We start from the raw sequence: 21,270 nt of genomic DNA on the forward strand, positions 1-21,270 counted from the left end.
TTGTACTAAGAATAAATATGGGTTTGGCTCGTCATTTTATGTAATTTAAATTTTCGAGAAATAAAATTCAATTTATTTATTAAATTGAAATACACATTAAATTAAAACACATACTTAAATTAAACACAAGTTTAATAATTAAACACAAGCATCATGAAAACACACAATAAAACATATTTAAAATATTTTACCGGTTTCCACCCTCCAAATGTGTTTCACCAAGTCTCTCTAGAACTCTCGATTGATGTAAACAGATTCAAGATCGGCAACACGGTCGTGAAACCGTTGTATATTAGCTATATCTCTACTGATTGGCTAAAAAATAACTCGATTCCATTGTGCATTCACCGGCCCATCATAAACCCGGAAAAGCTCTCGTGGGTTTTACAAGTCTTCTTCTTCTTCCTCATCATCCATGTACTTTTCCTCAACAATCATATTATGCAATATAATCTAAGCTAACATGATGGTAGTCATTACCGATTTGTGGTGCAATGTACAACTATGACGTATAATTGCCCATCGAGATTGCAAGATGTCAAATTCACTCTCCACATCTTTCCAGTAGGCCTCATATTTCTTTGCGAATAGCTTATCTTGCAGTGTCTGGGGATTGGAAATTGTTTTGACAAATGTAGAGTACCTTGGATATATTCCGTCAGCCAGATAATAAGCTGTGGTGTACCTCTGTCTGCGGACTTCGTAGACGATAGTTGGGTCTCTTCCGGCAATGATCTCTAAGAACACATTCGATACGTGGAGCACATTAATGTCATTTTTAGCTCCAAAACACCCAAAAAATGTACCATATCAACGTATCATACGAGGCCACCGCCTCTAGGATAACCGTTGGGCAACCCTTTCACCCCGAGTATGCCCATTGATAGGCGATTGGGCAGTTCTTCCACTCCTAGTGCATGTAGTCGATGCTTCTAATCATACTTGGAAAACCTCGGCGTTCGCCTTTAGCTAGTAGTCACATGAGGTCTGCCATTGTTGGACTACGGAGGTATCTTGGACCATAGAGGTGAACCACTTGGCTGCAAAACTCCTTCATACATTCCAGGGTAGTCAATTCCCTTATCCTTATAATTTCAGTACACTGATCTGCTGCTGACCCGTACACTAGCATTCGTAGAGCCCCGATCATCTTTTGTTGGGGAAGTAGCCCTAGTAAACCAGTGGCGTCTTCTCTTTGATGCCAAGACAAGTCATGGTTGCAGAGGTCTGTCATGATAATGTTGAATCGGTCTCTGCTCATCATGTACCTCCGGCGAAAGTCTTGAGCGTCGAAGATTAGACGTTCGATGAAGTAATCTTCCATGAGACTGTGTCCCCTAGATAGCCTATAACGTTGCTTATTCTGTTTTTTACCGCGACGTGAACCGCTTGGTCGTGTTGATTCATCATCGTGTTGTGCTTCCGCCATGACCACCTGATTGACGAATGATTGCCCCATATCGTCATCTTCTTCTTATTGACATTGTCTCCGCCTGAAAAAATTGTGGAAGGTGAAAGGATTCATCAGAGTGATGAACAAGGAAATGTTGCTAAGTGTTTAGATTGAATGATGAGTTATATGCTCAGATTTTTTACAATAGTGTGAGTATAGAATGAGTGATATTAGACGTTTTATAACAAAATTGGTCAAAAATCTTACCAGAAATCTGGTCTAATTATTTTTCCGACACTAACACGTGTCAATTCTCTATTACTCGAAAAGTTTATCAGAAATATGCTCTAATTTTTTTTACTGACAATGACACGTGGCAGTGACACCTGTCAATTCTCGATTAGTCGAAAATCTTATCGGAAATTTTGGATAATATCAAGTCGATAACAACGCGTGACACATTATTATTAGTTGTAAATATATCCGGTAAAAACAATTAATTATTTCACAACAAGACAAAATTGAATTGCTCAAGCAAATTGTGAATTGGTGTGTGAAAAAATCAATTTGCTTGAGTAAAATATGAAATCGATTTGCTTGAAACAAATTCTGAGACCATATTTTACTTGTGCAAAATTATTTTATGGATGCGGAGACTCTTAGAGGAACGTTTAATTATGCTTGCGGCATGCACTTTAGTTTTCCTCCGTCGAGATTACTGTAATTGTAGTCTTGTTGATTGTTCTACACCTGTACCCATTGAAGTGACCAATGGGAAGTACTGATTTGAGAGGAAGAAAGAACATAAAGTTTGGTCTTTGAAATTATAATTTTGCTTATAAAGAATTACTCGAGTATGATTTTCTCACACACTTTTTCTTAATTAAACGTTCCATTGAAAGATTACTGAAAGTAGTTGAGGTGCTGAAAGAAAAGATAGCTAGATTCGATCATTTTGGACGTGATACGTAGTCTGGTACTCTGGTAGACCCAATTATATGTCTTCTCCTTATATAGTTTTTGGCAGATAGCTCTTCTTCTGAGTTACGCCGAGCATCATGGATATCTATTTGGGCCCCCTCTCAACCTTTGGGCCCTGGTTGATGGGCACTGGAGGATGTTGTTTGTCTGTATTTTATGGATAATGAGTCACAACACGGTTGGGCGAGTTCCGAATCCTATCTTCGCTATGCCATGTCTACCCCCAGATGGCGAGTCCTTGGACTTGTTCCATGGTCTCAACCCTTACGGGGTAGGATGAAACTTTGTATTACTGGAAAGTCTCAGTAGCATCATCTTTGAAAGGCTATGCTACACCTAGCCGCTAACGATATAACTCGCAAGTTATGTCATATTGTTATCTTTTCAAGATGTGGCCCCTTGTGTAAAGCAAATGGAGTTGCCGGAGTTGCACTTCTTACTAAACGCGCGTTAGAATGCATATGTTTTGTCTTAACTCTTGATATTATTTTCGGGTTCTTGTTACAAATTGTATTCTATGGTTTCATTAATGGCAACAACATGAGCACTGCCATTTCTAGCCCTTTTGTCAAAAAAAAAAACCATCGAAGTGTCGGTAGGGTAAGCTCATATGTTCATCTCACAATTGGGGTGGTTATATTTCATATACATGTATTACTTGTAGTCTTCAATCAATTCCAAAGCTTAAGGCTTTTAGCAAAGGTTCGATTCCACTCCATCCTTTGTCGTTAACACAATGTATTGACTATTGAGCATCGAGCTAGTGACAATACATTCAGACTTTGTGTTCAATTACGTGTCTGTCCAAATCAATATGTGATTTGTATTTCCAAATTAACAACGTTTTAGTTTCAGTGTCGCACAATTTATTACTTGTTCGAGCTTTATCATCGACTCATATATCCTGCCATTCCTGCGTCCATTTCAGGAAGAATTGACCACTCTTTTCTTATAGTGATCGATTCTCTGGTGACGAAATGTTTGGTTGTATCCACTTTACACCAACAACAATAATAGTGCATATGCTTGTATGTCATTACGAATTATGGATATATCAGACGTCTATTCTTCTATAAATATTCGCTCTAACCTCATTGATATAGACTGTACACTGTATAATTAAAATCATGCATGTACGTAACAACGTATATTTGTGTGTATAGTTTAACTGTTTATTGAAAAATTCGGCGATTTTGATCATAATAAGTTAATGAGTGCTGCTAAATGTGTCCAGTAAATTTCTAACTAAACCTAACAGACTTTTGACACCCGCATAATTACTCACTACACCAAGTCATTTCCCAATTATACAGCTACGAGAAAACCCAGCAAATCACTGCCTCCTTTTTTTTATCATACCGGCTGATGAAGCCACAAAGGAGGATTATGAAAGAGGCAGTAGGGCCCAGGTGAAAAAGAGGTGGCGAATTGGGTTTGCTAAGTTGTAATCAAGATTTAAAATCTCCCAATATTTTTGATATATTCTTTGATATCTATCTTTAAAAAAATAATATATCTTAGGAGTAAATATCTTATTTTTTCCTGTATCTACGATATTTCTCCGATAACATAAAATATCTCTAATATTTAAGATATATCCAATATATTTTCGATATTTTAAAGAAATATTTAAAAATTTCACTTAATTTTTTTTATCTCAACTTAAGTATGTCTCAGACTCTCAGAGATGAGTTTTTGATTAATTAATCACCTCGAGCCTTGAGGGATATCAGGAACAAGACTAGAAGAGTAGTCCCTCAATCGGTTAATTTTTTATTTTTCGTAAATGATATCCGGATGAGCAGTGAATGTTCAAGTCTTAACTCTTAAGAGTCAAGTCATATCAGGGACAAGTGCTCTCTTTGACCTTGAGGGAATCCAAAATAAAGGGTACAGAGTAGTCTCATAAAAGCCATAAGAGGATATCCATAATTCCAAATAGAGGTGGCAAATGAGCCGAAAAGTTAAAAGTCGTGTTGGGCCGAGCCCGTTAGTGGCCCGGCCAGGCCCGAGCATGTTATTATAATGGGTCGAACCTAGCCGAGATATATTAACTCATAGACATGGCCCGGCCCGATTCCATTTTGAATTTGGTACGGCTCGAGCATAATAATTTCATGGGTCAACTTGTTATGCACATAATTTTATATTATTTATATAAATACTTAAATAATTATTACTATTAAACTTGAATATTATAACTTTTAAATTAAAATTTCTTGATTATTTCATTGTTTTAACTACAATATTTCACAAATGTAATCAAAGTAGTGAAGAAAACATTATTATTTTGACATATGTAATATTTTACAAATAAGATTATAAAATATGTTGTAGTATTTTATTTATTTTACTATTATAAATAGTTATATAAAACAAATATTGTAATTACATAATATTTTTTATTATAATTATGTGTTATAATGTTAATGGGCCGAACCGGCTTGCTTCTTCGCCTGGCACATGCCCGAGCTTGACCAGACATAGGCTGGGCCGGGCTTGATGTTTAAGCAAATGGGCCGGCTGATAGGCGTTAATTAAAATGTCTATAATAAACTATGTAAAACATCATCATTAGTATAGAATAAGCAGATGCCGTTGTTTCCGGGGAATTGAATGGAACTCTAAACTTTTAGTGTTAACAAATAATGAAGGGTTTGAGATTGATTATAAACTACTAAAATAAAACTTAAATTACTATTTACATGATCGACTTCTCTTTAACAAACTTAAACCAAATTTATCATTACACCACATAATTACAAGTTCGAACCTATCATGCATTCTAATTCGACCAATTACATATTTTTTAGACACCAATACAATTAGAGCCTTAGGGGACATCTAATCATGTAAGATTTCAATTAACATTTAGATTGACTTAGGGCCTAATCTAAATTTGCATGCAATCGAATTCAATAACACTTAGAGTAGAAATCAAACAAGATTACATTTAAGCACCAAATCTTTGTTGGGGATATATTTCATGTGTGGTGTCACCCACCATGGTTTTACATGCAAATTTCCAGAATTTTTACCACATTTAATCAACACAAACCGAACCTACTTAGGGCATGATTCGATTTATGTCAATATGGTTGATGAATCTAGCACTCAAACACAATCTTAGAGACTGCATCCAAACACTAAATTCATATGCACATATATGAAAATTATCTAAAAGTATGAGAAAAATGATTAGAACACAACAATAGAAAATACAAACTCAATAATTATAGGAAACCATCAATTCGGCAAAGAGCCAAAAATCTAATAGATTAATCTGAAAATTTCGATTCTTAATACAAAACAATAATCTCACACAAACATCAAACTACAATCTTCATAGATAAAGTATTGTAGAAAATCAAAAACTAACAAAGTCATAAAGATGAGTTGCGAGAATCACACGTTGTAAGAACCTTGGAAGTGTGTCTTTAATGGTGATTTTGGTGGAGATGGAATTGGTATATGAGGGAGAACGGCTTGCTGTTTTGGTGAAAGATATTTGAAGTAGTATTTTGGCAAATGTTTGGCTCTTGAATGCAAATGAGAAGTGGTGATTTTTCTGTGTGAATGATGTGCTATTTATAGAAGAGTTGTGGCTCCTTGAATATTATAGTTTGGACTTTTCTCCTCAATTTCTTTCACTTATTTTTGCCATTGGTGGGTGCAATATCCTTTGATAAATTCCTTTTTTTTCTCCATTTTAGGTGTCTCCTTCTTTCTCTTTTGCATTATCTCTTTTTATTCTCTTCATTTTTCTTTTTCCTCAATTTCGTTCACTTATTTTTGTCATTAGTGGGTGCAATCTCCTTTAATTAATTCATTTTTTTCTCCTTTTTAGGTGTCTCATTCTTTCTTTTTTGCATTATCTATTTTTATTCTCTTCCTTTTTCTTTATCTCTTTTTCTTTCACTTATTTGTGTCATTGGTGGGTGCAATTTCCTTTGATAAATTCATTCTTTTTCTCATTTTTTTGTGTCTCATTCTTTCTTTATTTTCCTCCTTTGCTTGACTTTTCCTCTATTTTTTTCCTTCATTGTACAATCTGAAAATAATAAAAGAGAAGATAATTCATATAAAAAAATCAAGTAAGTTACTAGAATAGGAGAGTAAGATTATGAAAGTTATGGAATAAAAGTTTAAGTTCAAGTAAGATTTTCCAAAATGGTACGTTTTCTAGTCTAAAAATGATTCCTAATGCAAGTAGGATTCTCAATATATCACAAATGTTATCGAAATGCCGATTAATGAAGACTCCTAACTTAACTAGGTTTCCTAGTTACACAAGGAATTCTACTTTAAATAAGACTCTAGACAATTTCTGTATTTTCAACCTGTTTTAACACCAAAATGCAACCAATGCCAGCATAGAATCCTAACTCGACTAAATGACTCAATACTACAAAAATAAGAGCTAAGCAAAGTACAACTGGAGGTAAAAACATGTTAAGAACGTCGCACAAAGTGTTGCTATCACCGGCCCAAGTACGGTTTTGGCTCGCTTAAAATGGATTGAGCCGGCCCGGCCCGGCCCATTTTCCACCTCTAATTCCTGATGAAAAGTCAGATTTCGAGTAATTTCATATGGAGGATTTGAGTAGTTTACTTGTGAAAGTAATTTTGATCATACTACCTAAGATGAGGTAATGGATCTATAACAAATAGTCATGATGCGCAACAACAAAATAGGTGCAGGAGGAGAACAAGAAGAGTCATTGATGATCAAAGTATTCCATATATTGTTACTTCAGTTGCCTTAAGTTTTGATTCTAACAGTTTAGGCACAGAACACAGTGAGACGTCAAACGAATCACATAAAGTTAATTATCAATCTGGTTATCCTATTTACGATTATGCTCAGTTTGGAAAAGTATATGATTAATCATTGAATTAAATTCATCCTTACTATATCCACTTCTTGGAGAAATTGTCGGCAGCTCGAAAGAGATATATGACTATTGTGTTAACCATTACAATTCGTACTATATGACTCGTATGTCTTATGTAGAGTATTGTAGTTTTGTTGACTAACATGCGTCTTTTCAAGCACCTAGAGCCTGTTTCTGGTACTAGATAAAGTCAATAATTGTATCTGTTTATACGCAATTCAATAATAAATAAATAAATAATTTCGGAATACGAACGATATTTTTTTCCAATATCCCTGATATATCTCTGATATATCCAATATCTCATTTTTTTTTAAAACCGATATATCTACTGATACTGATATTTTGAACCTTGGTTGTAATGGCAGTGGTTGCGGTTGTGGTTGTTGGCGTCGTATTAAAGTTGTGATGTTGCTAACTGGTGAATTAGTAATAAGAGGTTGCAGTGTGGTGTACTTTATGCAGGGAATTTCGATGGTGCTCTCTGAATATCAATTCCACCTCTCTTAATCCTCAAAAGAAGTTGTTTTGATAGATATTTAGTAAAGATAAGTTGGAAAAGCACGTATAATTGCTTCTCATTCTTAGCAAAACATTTGAAAAACCCAAATTAGGTTTCAAACCAATGATACGAAAGGGAAGAGGATGTTGCTATTGAGGACAATTTGGATAATTTGGCTAAGTTTAATTATTATATTCTAATTTTTAAAATGTATTAGGTCTAATTATAAATTTGTTGGGTACATTTAACAACATCCTAGTTAATAACTCATTAATCAAGTATCAAGTAAAGGAAGTTTGTTGGCAGTGGCAGCACTTTTCTTTCGAGCAAGGCGGTGGTGACTGTGAATTGAGTGGGTATGGTGGCTATGGGGGGAGATCTCTCAACGTGGATCGTGTTTGTGGCGAGAAGTTCCTTGATAGCTTCTTCGACCATGTTATTGTCTGTCTGCAATCAACACCGATTATGGTAGCGGCAAAAGGCTTGTGGCGATTTGCAACCGTGCAGAGGTGGCGGGGATTGGGGGCTGGCCATAGGACATGGACAAATATGGGTTCAAAGTCAGTCTCTTTGGCGGCTATGAAGGGTCAGGCTCATCCTTGGTCTCGGTTGCGGCTCTATGGTGAAGGAAGGTCTGATCGAAGGGCTGACGACGACAACCTGATGTCGGCGTCGAAGGTTTTCTGCAGTGGAGGGAAGATGGAGGCAATTCCAAGGCAGGTTTGGGCTTGAGCTGTTCAGCCTGAACTCTCTGTACGCGTACACGTCTACTTGGGCTGAAGGTTTGAATTGGTTTTGACCATTTTGAGTCTGCTTGGATGATTTAAGCTTTGTTTGTTTTTTTTTTCAGTTTAGTTGGCCTTGTATGCTTTTATTTGATGTTGAGGTCTTTTATTGTTTAAACTCTAGTTTGTTTTTGGTTTTGTTTGTTTCCAAAGACATGTTTGTCATGGTGTAGGTTTTTTTCTTTTCCTTGTATAGTGCGAAAATAGATTTAATAGTAGATCTATCATATATATCACTATGATATAAGGTTCTAAAAAGCGCTAGGCGGTATGTAGGCGGACAACAACCTCCTAGCGCCTAGACGGTTAGGCGGCCTCCTAGACGGCGCTTATGCGGTTTTGAATTATTAAATATTTATTTAATTTTATACATATATTTAAACTAGTTTAATGATTAAAAATATATAATGATGTTTAATATTAATTTTAAAAATACTTAAAATAGTCTAAATTCACATAATTTAAGTAGAAAGTCCATAACAATATTTGAAGAAAAGATAAATAATGAAACAAATGCAATAATACTAAATCTCAATTTATTTCTCTCTAAATTATTTCCTAACTCATTCAGTATCAAACTCAAACTTAATATTCATATTTCTTTCCTCTTCTTCTGTTGATGAGATTCAGTTTTAAGAAAATAAACAAAAAATGAGAGTTGCGGCCTCTTTTAGTTTTTTTTTAATGTCAAATGATGGTTGACCGACTAGGACTTAATATAGCCAATTAGACCGCCTATGACTGAATAGGGCCGCCTAGGACTGAATAGGGCCGCTTAAGACCGCTCAGAACCGCATAGGACCGCCTAGAACCGCTTAGGTGGCCGCCTAATTCACAAAACGCCACAGATGGCCGCCGAGGCAAAAAGCGTGGCAGTTAGTGACCTCCTAGCGCCTAGACCATTTTTTAGAACATTGCTATGATATATGTACCATGAAACCTTGTATACCCCTCAGGTGGTAGCGGGTGGATATGTAATAGTCTCATTAACTTGAATTTGTCTTTTATGAATGAATTCTCTCTTAAAAAAAAACTCAATAATCGAGTCGTATAGAGAGCGGGGCATCAATTATAATCCTGGTCGATTTTCTTGACCATGGAATATGTTAACTATGCTAATTCTCCAAATCGATCTTATACATAGCAAAGTGCACTTAAGAGTTTACTTGATACAGTTGGGGGCCCTGGCATTTAATAGTTATCAATCATTTCCATCGATCATCAAATTTGTTGAGAAACATGATCTAGCATAGAATCAGATTTCTCAAGAATCCGATGAATTGATGAGGTTCAGTACGTAGAAAATAATTTAATAAACCAATGGGAATAGCAAGTAAAGCAAAAATTGACAGGATCAACAATTTTATGCAAGATAGAAATCTTTACGCAAATCAAAGGATAATATATGTGCCATGTGATATGAGCTTGTCAAAAAAAAAAAGTCCATGTGATATGAGTGATATGACCATCGACCTAAACTTAGACTTTCATATAAATCTTAAACTAGAGCTAAAGGCAGTGTCGAGTGTTTAACCTAAAACACATTTCAGGGTACGTAAGTCGTCATGACTTGAATATGTACGTGCGAGTTTCATGCAGCCAACTAGGGTTTTTGTAATCTGTCGGCAAAATGATCCCCAATCCCGAAACTTACTCGCTGACGGGCCCCGTTTTCTATCGCCGACAAAACAGTGAGAAGCTACGATTTTTCGGATATGAGACTTTCTCCGTCCAAAAACGGTGGTTGTAAGAGGCCGGCCATCAATTTTTTGATCATTTACAGATCGAACTAGCAGACCACGTCGCACTCACCAGCAAACATCATACTATAGATTTATGTACGGTAAAGTGCAAACACTGCTGTTGTTGGCAGTCTAGCTCACATAATCAGATCTGGAAAACGCGTTTGGGGTTTGTTTCAGACTTATTATTTGAGAACAAATTTTAAAACTAATATAGGTTCGTTATTGATCGCAAATAAAGTTTGAGTCGGTTTTTTCGGTGCATTCTTTAGAAGAGTATCATAAAAAATAGGGATTCTCCAATGTGCATGCTTCATGCATGCAATTTCTTCGATCCAATTTTTTAATGAGGTGGCCTGATAGTTTAGTTATTGAACGAAGCTAGCTACCTAGCTAACTATAAGATGATTTGGTTATTACTTGGTACAACATCGATCTTGAATCTTTGATAGAAGCATTTTGTGCATATGCATAATATTGGAGATGGTCCACGGAATCGAAACTATGGTATGAATCTTCGGTGACCCTTGTTTTCAGGTCCTATGTATTTAATAAGACAAGAAAAATGTTGGAGGTGGTCAAGTAAATAGTACGTGCATCAGATCGACTATGGATCGATATATACCAGTTGGGACTTGGGAGTCTTTAATAGTGCTTGATCCAAGAGATCTGAAAGGAACTCGATCATGAGCTTATAGATCGATCAGAGACAAATTGAGCAATAAAAGCTCCCAACATTGCTGTCTAGCTAGGAAACATAAATGAAAGCAGCATTCTACTATACCCTCAACGGCATCTCTAATATTGCCGTCACTTTCCTTTTGATTTTTCTTCTCAATTTCATCCTCTATATGTCTCTGACTAGACAAATATGGTTCGACAGAGTAAGCCAGGAAGAGAGAAATTAGATGAAACCTAGAAGCAACATTCAGACTTGAACCGGTGCATATGAACTGGCGGAAGCTAAAAATTAGACCTTGCAATTGGTAGCTGTCGTCCAATGAGGAAGCTCGGTTGAACAAAATGTTGAAGATTGGCGCGCGACAGTGAGTGTACAATTTCTTCATTTGTCTCTGTTCCTTTCCCAGATTTACTAGGGAAAGGAAAAGGGAAGATGTAAGGGGAGGTGGTACCACGGTTTCGTAGTTATAACTTATAAGATTTTATTTCGTGGGAGACTTGAAGAAATTTAAGCAATGTCTCGTACCATAATTAATTGCATTTCACCGGCGAGTTTATATACTTTTCTTTTAAATCAATCTGTCGGTTACTCTTCAATCATGCATGCATGTTCCTTTGATGTTATAACCTTCATTTTGAATAAATCTGAGGGACGTCAATGTATATATTACACAGTGCAACAAGTAAATACATGAGAGTCCATGCCAGCTCCTACGCAGTGAATTCAATACCGTATCCCTAGCTTGCAGTCCCTGACATAATAGTACGTATATGTATCACTGCCTGAAAATGTATACTTAGAAGGGGAAATTTATTGTACAAATGAACACTAAATTAAATGTAAGATACACGCTCCAGTACCTATTCACTGAACCTTTGTTCATTCTCTACAAGGATGAGAGTTGTTTAATATAAGACTAAGGTTTTATGTTAAACGAAAAAAAAAGTGATATTCGTATCAACCCATGTGACGCCTGGCTAGAAAGATAACAGACATGTAGGTAACAATCCCACATTGCCGAGGGCAAAGTGAAAACTGTGTTTATAAATGTAAAGTCAACTTCCCATTGTGAGACGTGTTTTGGAATGCAAGTTTAAAAACAAAAACCGTGTAGTCCAATGGACTCAAAGCAAACAATATCTCCGTTATGCAAATTGGGCTATAACATATGGTATAAGAGCCTGTCCTTGGCTAGAAATGTGCGACAAGGACATTGGTCCACCCTCTTTAAGGATTGTGAAGCCTAGCGACGAGGACATTGGCTCCTTAAGAATAGTGTATTGTGACGCCTGGCTGAGAAGATAACATGTAGGTAGTGCAACCTCAATAACAAAACTGTGCGAGCCAATAAGTCCAAAGCGAACAACATCTTAGCTACATGGACTAGGCTATTACAGCCCATATATCACTTTGTAGACACGTGAAATTTAATGAAGTAAATTATCTTCGTTAAATAAATTAAATCGACAAAGAGCCCGACAAAATTGCACATGTGGCCAAAAGTCAACAAAGTTGGTGCGGATCCGAATAAAACTCGTGTCAGCACATAAACGGATGATCGTAATCGAAGCTACGTGATTCCGAATTGCATCAGAAAATTGAATGTCATTGACGATTCGAAATGGTAATCGGACATTTGATTAAATTAATAAATTTCTTAACAGTCATAATTAAATCAATTATTTTATGTTTAGTTTAGTTATGAGAATAACTAATTTTAAATTAATCGGAAAATACATATTGATTTAATTATACAATTAAAGAATTTATTATTTTAATGTCATTAAAATATTCTACAAAATAGAAATTTTGACTCTATAAATAGACCCCTTCAACATGAAGAGAGGAGGATTTTAGACTTGAAGAAGGAGAGAAATCACTTGAGCAAGAATCACTCTCGACAAATCCCGAAGTCTCTCAAGTCCACGAAGATCATCAAATCCACGAAGAATCGTCAAGCCACCAAATCGCTCGTTCTTCATCAAATCCAAATCCAACCTCAAGTCCACGAAGAATCATCAAGCGGCCAAATCGCTCGTTCTTCATCAAATCCAAATCCAACCTCAAGTCCACGAAGAATCATCAAGCGGTCAAATTGCTCGTTCTTCATCAGATCCAAGTCCAACCTCAAGTCCACGAAGAATTATCAAGCGGCCAAATCGCTCGTTCTTCATCAAATCCAAATCCAATCCAAACTCAAGTCCACGAAGAATCATCAAGCGGCCAAATCGCTCGTTCTTCATCAAATCAAATCCAAATCAAACTCAAATCCTCAAGATCAAGTGCATGTCACCCTTGAGCCAAATCACATACGGAGATAGAATCAGAGGAGTTCACCAAAGATTGTAACCTCGCGCTTGATATTCAATAAATTACATTTATTTGTATACGTGTCTGCATTCTCTTGTTGGTTTTCAGATTATCGTTCTACACACTTTCACTAGCAAACAAACAGCTAGAGTTATGACGATAACATACAAGAATGAAAAAAGAAAATAACATATTTATACACTATACACGGAATGAAATCACTACTTTCTCATACTCATAGTGTGTGCAGTTTCTAGATCAAGGATAAATCACTCCATAAACCTCCTATTTATTCTCTCAAATTGCCAGTATTTTTTCTTTATCTTTATTTTATGATCATATGATATGTTTATTTGATTTGTGCCTACAACACCTTTTGACGTAAAATATTTGGTGTAATCTAAAAATAAAGGGTGTACAACTTTGGGTGATCGTTTGTGTTGGAAGTTGGAGAAAAATGGTGCTTTCTCGGTGGAGTCTACCTACCGGTATGCTTTCCTTCATTCTTCTAGTTTTTGTCTAGTTGTTCACTGTTGAAATGGCTTATGTTTGGAAGACACGTATTCCTAATAAAGCTAAAGTTCATACTTGGAGAATTAGCTTGGATATCTTGCCCTCTCTTGGTAGTTTGAATTCTAAGCATGGGAGATGGGTACAATGGTTTGTGTGTTGTGTGAGAATGCCATTGAATCTCCAGTTCGTCTGTGCCGAGACTGTATTTTTATTAGGCCAGTGATGTCTGTGAATCCTATTCTTCGGGATGTGTGTTATAGATGTAGTTCTATTCATGCTACTACTTTGAATTGGTTAAGTTATTGTGCTCAGGGGTTAACAGTTCCATTGTTTAGAGAGCTTTTGTTCATTCTGTAGTGTTTGGAAAAAGAGGAATGAGAGGACTTGGAATCATAAATCTATGATTGGGGCTGATGTGAGTGCGTAGGCTTTGGCTTATTTACACACTTTTCAGGTTCATAATACTAAAGCTCTACGAGTGTTCCTAGTGAGCTGGTGACTTGGAAGGCTCCTCCTGTGGGTTGTTTTAAGATTAATATGGATGGTGCGTTCCATCCGAGTACTAGAATTGGTGGGTGTGGCTTTGTGATACGTGACTTCACGGGTTCCATGATAGCGGGAGGTGCAAGTATGGTCAGTTGTCTAATCTTAGCATAGTGGCTATTTGGACAATTTGATACTTGATGTATGAAAACAGACAATCTGATACCTAAAGTTCTCAAATTTATGTCATTTTGGTACTTATGTCAATTTTAACCATATTTACATGGTTATTTCCGTCATTTTATCTCTACTTTACTTCATTTTTCATAATACTTTCAAATTGCCTCTAAATTATCACTAAAAATTTGATAATTCATTCATTTAGTATATGTGATTATTTACGTATATGATTTTTTTATAATGTAGCTATCAATCTAAATTAATTTTAATTATAAGTAATTTAAAAAATATATTTTAATAAAAAAAATACAATTGCATAAAGGCAATTCATTTTCTTTGCAAAAAATAATTATGATACAATAAGTATATTACAAAAAATCATTTTTGATATATACGAAGTAGATGCTAAGTGGAGTAGTTATATCAATTTAATTATCTCCAAAGATGCCACAATTATAGGAAGAAATGAATAAAAATGTGAATTTAATGAGTTTAAGGCTAGAATGACGAAAATAACCATAAAAATATAATCAAAATTAATAGATGTACCAAAATGGCTTACAAATTGTCAATTTTCATATATCAAATACCAAATTGTCCAAGTAGTTATACTTTATGTACCATAGGAGGAATTAACCCTACTTACAACAAGGCTATGACTTTTGCAATCGACTGTATGATGATGTCAATAAGATTTTGCATAACCAGACTAGTTGGTGCAATATATTGGTAGGAGAGGTAATAGGGTAGCACATTGCTTGCTACTAGGCCTGCTCTATAGATCATAATTGTTTTATTTTTTAGTTCCTCCTTTTTTACATAATGCCTTTACAACATAACTTTGTACTTTTTAATTTTTTTTTGCTTATTAATAAATGGATAACCTTCAAATTCAAAAAAAACTTTATCTGTATGTCGGGCGAATGCTGATGTGATACTCCTTGTAATAGGAGGTCACTAGTTCGATCATCCGCATGTGAAAAATACCCCCTAGAGAGACTTGTACCGTATCTGTTCTCCGGGCCCGGAGTGGTAGACCCACACATCCACCATTTTTTGTACCAAAAAAAATTCAAAAAAACTTTAGAGGTATATTGAATCTCATTTGAAACAAAAAAGGACAAACTTAGAAAATTTATACAGTGTTAATGTATGATATGCATCTAGTTATCATGATATCATAAAATAAGCTTTGAAATTGGTATAGTAGTTTTTTAAGTGGTACACAAGTGATTAAAGTGGTAAATACTATTTTTAGTTACCAAATAAGTCCCCAAGTGGTAAAATGAGAAACATTAACACACCACCATAGTCATCCCCGAGAGATCGATATGTTTTATTTTTGTTAAATACTAAGGCTGGTGGATGCAGCTGCCCGCAACTCCGCAAGCTTTTATTAGTGAAACTGTTGCAATAAGATGGGACATGAATTGAAGCCTAAACTCTTGGATACAACCCTACTTGAAAACCATATTTCTTCTTTCTTAAAGAAAATCAAATTTACGATTCGACAAAATTAAGTCCCAATTGTATTAATTTTATGATATTTAATCTTCAATCCCATGGATACTTGTTAATTTCATGTCTAAAACATGTTTAGTTCCAGTAAAATATGCCTTTTGAGTAATGAAACCAATCACGCAAGGGTTGAATATAAAATTCATGTACCGTACACCAGTTCACCTCAATAGTCGAAATCAATCGATATATGCTTCGTAATCAAATCATGCAGAGGTCCCATTCCTGCATATCAATGACCCACTCTTCACATTGATGAACTTCACATGTTTAGATACATCTTTGGATTCATATGTGAGCTGGGATAGCTATAGCTGGCTAATAATTACTACAAATTGCTTCTTAGTGATGCGCCAAACACTAATATATAAACCTCAATGCTAGGCTGCCTTGAGGCACAAGCACAACATTACTTGTTCAATTTCAAAGATTGTAAAATTGTGCTCGATCAAATGCCTAATAACAGATGAGATAATAAATAGTTTGTTCTACTATTCCAGAAAAAAAAAGACGATTGAATTTACCAATTACAATCATACATGACCACAGGTCCACAGTACTATAGCCATTTTCAAGAAGAAGAAGAAGAAGAAAAAGAAAAGAAACACACTGTGGTCTTCTATAGTCTTCTCTTAATAGAAATGCAGCACATACAGACTTACAGAGTATGTACCGAAGATTGATTGGTGCAAGAGTTACAGTTACATTTGACAGAAAGACATTTCATCATGGAGCTGTTGACACTGGTAAGAGAGCTGCAAAGGTAAAAATTTAAAGACACAATGTTTTGGGTAATCCAAAAAGGATTGCTTTCAAGGCAAGAGTCAGAAAATAGTTCGTAACTGGCTGGCAGTGGCTATCATTGAGAGGATGAAGATGATTTTTATTTTAAACTCATCTCAAGCCCAAATTCCTGTGGAAGAAGAAGAAGAAGAAGGAATCACAGAGCTACAGATGCAACACATTTAAGAGACACCCATCTACCCCTTGTGGATCACTTCCCTTTTCACAGCATTCCAACCATGCAAAACCAAAGCAAAGCTTGTTTCCTCATTAAGAGTGAGGAAAGAAAGTAGTTGGTGAATTATAAGGCAAGTACTAGTACTGTCTAGTTTGTCTCTCTATTGCCATATTTCCTATATAACCTATTAACTTACCGCCTTACCCAAATCTTACTAGCTTATCACAGAGGGGACCCTATTCGATTCTTTTATGGCTTAATGGATGGCTAATTTCAGTGATAATTTTCTTATTTATATCATGCTGTACTACCTTTCTCCTTCCATATAATACACCTTGGGGTCATCACTTTTCAGCTACCTTTCCCTCACTCACCTCAGTCCCCTGCATTTATACAGAAGCTATTATTCTGTTTTCCATCTTACACAATTTTATTCTCTCCCTTAGATCATGACTCTCTTACTCTTCTTCCTCCTAACTCTTTTGGTACCTTCAAGCAATGCTGGCTGGCCACCATCACCTGGCTACTGGCCAAGTTCTAAATTCAGGTCTATGAGCTTTTATAAAGGGTTTAGAACCCTCTGGGGTCCTCAGCATCAGAGCTTAGACAACAATGCACTAACAATCTGGCTTGATAGAACCACAGGTCTCATTTTTACCAACTCAAATTAGTACATCATGTTAATGCTTCCTCAACTAGCTCATGCTTGCTCATTTTGTTGCATCAGGAAGTGGATTTAAGTCAAATAGACCATTTAGATCCGGTTACTTTGGTTCCTCCATTAAGCTTCAGCCTGGTTATACTGCAGGAGTTATAACAGCTTTCTATGTAAGATCACTGAGCTTAAGTTGCTTCACATACTCACTTATACTTTTAGCTGAAGGAAATTAAACTACAGCTTTCATAATTCCCATCAAGCATAGTGGATTTTGCTTCAGTTGATTGTGTTGATCATGGACTGATCAAAATTGATGCAGCTTTCAAACAGTGAAGCTCATCCAGGGTTTCATGATGAAGTGGACATTGAATTTTTGGGGACTACATTTGGGAAGCCCTATACTTTACAGACCAATATTTACATCAGAGGAAGTGGAGATGGAAAAATTATTGGAAGAGAGATGAAGTTTCATTTGTGGTTTGATCCTACCCAGAATTTTCATCACTATGCTATATTATGGAGTCCTAAAGAGATTATGTAAGTTTTCTTTTGTGTGATCATAGTTTAGCCAATCATACTTGACATAAAATGCTAATTTGCTTTTATGGTTGAGATTAATCTCATCAAAAAAGAAAACCTGTAGAAAATTACAGTACCTATTCATCCAAATACTACTACTGAATGTTGATGAAATAGTTCAAATATCTGACATGTTTCCCATTTTCTGGCTTTAAAGGTAAACAATTATTTGACTGTACCAATAAAGGCTGAAAGACATTTTATTCTCTCTTTGAAATTAAGGAAAAGCCAAAGTGCCAAACACTGTCAGGGGTAATTAAATATTTGATTTCCACATTCATTAACATAACTGTACTGATGAATCAATGAGTGCTCATTTACAATCTTGGAAATCAATAGAAGGCCATTTTGAAGGGTACGTGAAAAGACTTTCCCCATTGAGCTATGGGGCATATATGTCACTCCACTGTTCAGTTTGTAGTTGAATGAACATAAACATTAAAATTCCATATAAAAATTCCATGTTATCTTTATCTTGACATGAATGTTGACTCTGGTGGTAAGTTAATTGTCATATAATATCATTTAGATTCTTGTAACTGAGGCTAATTACTAGTATTAATTTTTATAGATTTTTAGTGGATGATGTGCCCATAAGGAGGTACCAAAGAAAGAGTGCTACAACATTTCCCTTAAGGCCAATGTGGCTCTATGGTTCAATATGGGATGCCTCATCATGGGCTACTGAAGATGGAAAATACAAAGCAGATTACAGATACCAACCCTTTGTTGCAAAGTTTACCAATTTCAAAGCTGGTGGTTGCTCAGCTTATTCCCCTGCCTGGTGCCACCCCGTCTCCGCCTCTCCATTCCGGTCGGGTGGGTTGACCCGACAACAGTTCCGGGTCATGAAATGGGTTCAGGAAAACCACATGGTGTATGACTACTGCAGGGACTCTAAGAGGGACCATTCTCTAACACCTGAATGCTGGGGTTGATCATATGCTTCAATATTGAAGTTCCCCTCAATTTTCACTTCATTAAAGTGCATCATCTTTTTTAATGTGTTTTATTTTATTTTTGAAAGCAAAATATGTGTGAATTGCCTTGAGATGGGTCATCTGAACGTCCAAGGCATCTCCAAAACAAGAAACTTTGGAATTTGGTGTGTTCCATTTTTGTTCTTTTTGTATGCTTCCAATTTTTCTTCAGTGGTGCATGTGGTGTAAATTGGTAACTTAGTGAGAAAAACAAAGAAAAAATAACCTTAGAACCAGAAAAAGATAATGGATTTATGGTCTTGTGTGATGAAGCCAAAGAATGGAAGATCATGGGCTATAAGCAAGTCTGTTTGAACAGCACTTGATATCTTTTTTCACTCTATGGCTTATGCAATGCCCAGAATCACTTGTCAATTCTTAATAATGCAACAGCTTTTGTTCTTCTTTGTTTTTTGTTTTGTTCTGCGTATATCACTGCCATTGAAATTGGGGCACTTTGTGATTGGTCATAGTCTGAGTTCTGAAGCTTGTACTACCAGTAGTGTGACTCACAAGAGCTATTCTGAACCGTGTCTCTTTGGATTTAGTACCTCAGCTCAAGGACTGGTAATCTCATTGCACATGAATGCCACTAAAAATCTTGAATGCCAGAAACTGGAAATAAAATAAAAGAGAGGGAATTACAGCGCAATGTAAAAGGATGAAGAAGGGAGCATCATAGCAGCACTACTGTCACTGTGACATCCAACTTCAGAGGGGCTCTATTATTAATCCCCTTACTGACACACCACAATTATTGGAGTTGTATCATATGTTATGTTGTCGTTTTTATACTCAAAAATGTGAAAATGTGTGTGGGATATATTCTCATCTGCAGATCAGTTCGCAACTTTACATGTACCTGGGGAGAGAAAGAGAGAGAATTCGCAAACTAACACATAAAGAATCAGAATCGGATGTGAAGAATAAAACATTTGCATACGATTTACGAAAGAAAAGAAAACGAGTCAACAATGCATGTCAAGCTAATGCGAATTATAAGATGTTAGTGATGGCCAGTAGATAGTGTAATCTATATGGAAAAAATAGAAATTTATTGCCAAGGAAGAATGATTAGTAATAGCATAGGAACTCACATGACTGAGATGGCATGCTAACAAAAAATGACACGACACATCAAACCAACCAAAATTTAATGCCCTTCAGATGAACCCTACTTCAAACAAGAGTTACCTCCTCTCTCTTTGAAGCATTTACAAATTTTAGCTTCATAGACAAGTGGACGTCCTCTATCTTTTACCTGTTTGGTCATTTCAAATTATGCAGATCATGTTCAATCTTACACAGACAGTTGTAAGTACGACCCACATGTTAATCCAGAGGGAACAAACACTAAATCCTACGGGAAAAATTAATGGGATCACAAACTATACACTGCATTTGATCACCAAAAAAATAAAACTATACACTGCAAGATCCAAATCGAGTAATATTTACAAAAGGGTTGATCATAATGCCTGGGGTTAACATGTTTTGTTTTATTTGGTGGCGCGCCTTGTTTGGTTTGGTATATAATTATATAAAACATGTTTTCTTCATATTCTGAATGAACATGACCTTTGAAAATGATTAGTGATTATTTGGCAACAATTATGCAGCATTGGCCCAACTGCTTAAGATGCCTGAAATGAAACGGATGGGGTTGTTCATGGGTAGCTTTAGAGTTTTAAGTGGACTGAAAAAGATGGAATGTTTTGGAAACAAAGAGATATAGTTCAAGCATTTAGGGTCCATATCTTGTTGAAGCCCTCTTCTTCTTGCAAAATTTGATGAAAAACCTCATCATGAAATGTTTGGTTTGAGTAGTCACAAAGATGCATGATGGCCAGTTCGGTACATACTGACTCCCATTACTAACGACAGAGTGCAAACAATTGACTCATACAACAATTCTCAACTCCAGAATGGTGGGCTTTAAATCAATGCTATTATATATATACAGTATGTTTTGGTTAATGTACACAAACCGACCTTAGCTCAGTTGGTAGAGCGGAGGACTGTAGTGGGTTAAACCGTCAGATATCCTTAGGTCACTGGTTCGAATCCGGTAGGTCGGAATATTTTTTCTGGAAATTACTTTTCTCCAG

General features: G+C 35.9%; 2 protein-coding genes and 1 non-coding gene across 3 annotated transcripts in view; all 3 read left to right on the plus strand.

The window, feature by feature from the left end:
- LOC126800679 (uncharacterized) overlaps positions 1-21,270 on the plus strand; it is a 51,300-nt gene that overhangs the window by 9,280 nt on the left and 20,750 nt on the right. The gene's annotated exons all lie outside the window — the stretch shown is intronic.
- LOC126800675 (probable xyloglucan endotransglucosylase/hydrolase protein 32) lies at positions 17,301-19,350 on the plus strand. Its single transcript, XM_050528074.1, has 4 exons — positions 17,301-17,590; positions 17,673-17,773; positions 17,923-18,140; positions 18,754-19,350. The coding sequence occupies exons 1-4, from the start codon at positions 17,395-17,397 to the stop codon at positions 19,118-19,120; spliced, it is 882 nt and encodes a 293-aa protein (XP_050384031.1). The 5' UTR covers positions 17,301-17,394; the 3' UTR covers positions 19,121-19,350.
- Positions 21,150-21,240, plus strand: TRNAY-GUA (transfer RNA tyrosine (anticodon GUA)). Its single transcript is given in 2 exon segments — positions 21,150-21,186; positions 21,205-21,240. It is a non-coding gene; the product is annotated as a tRNA-Tyr (tRNA).

The sequence above is a fragment of the Argentina anserina genome, chromosome 6, assembly GCF_933775445.1.
Source record: "Argentina anserina chromosome 6, drPotAnse1.1, whole genome shotgun sequence".
NCBI classification, from domain to species: Eukaryota; Viridiplantae; Streptophyta; class Magnoliopsida; order Rosales; family Rosaceae; genus Argentina; species Argentina anserina.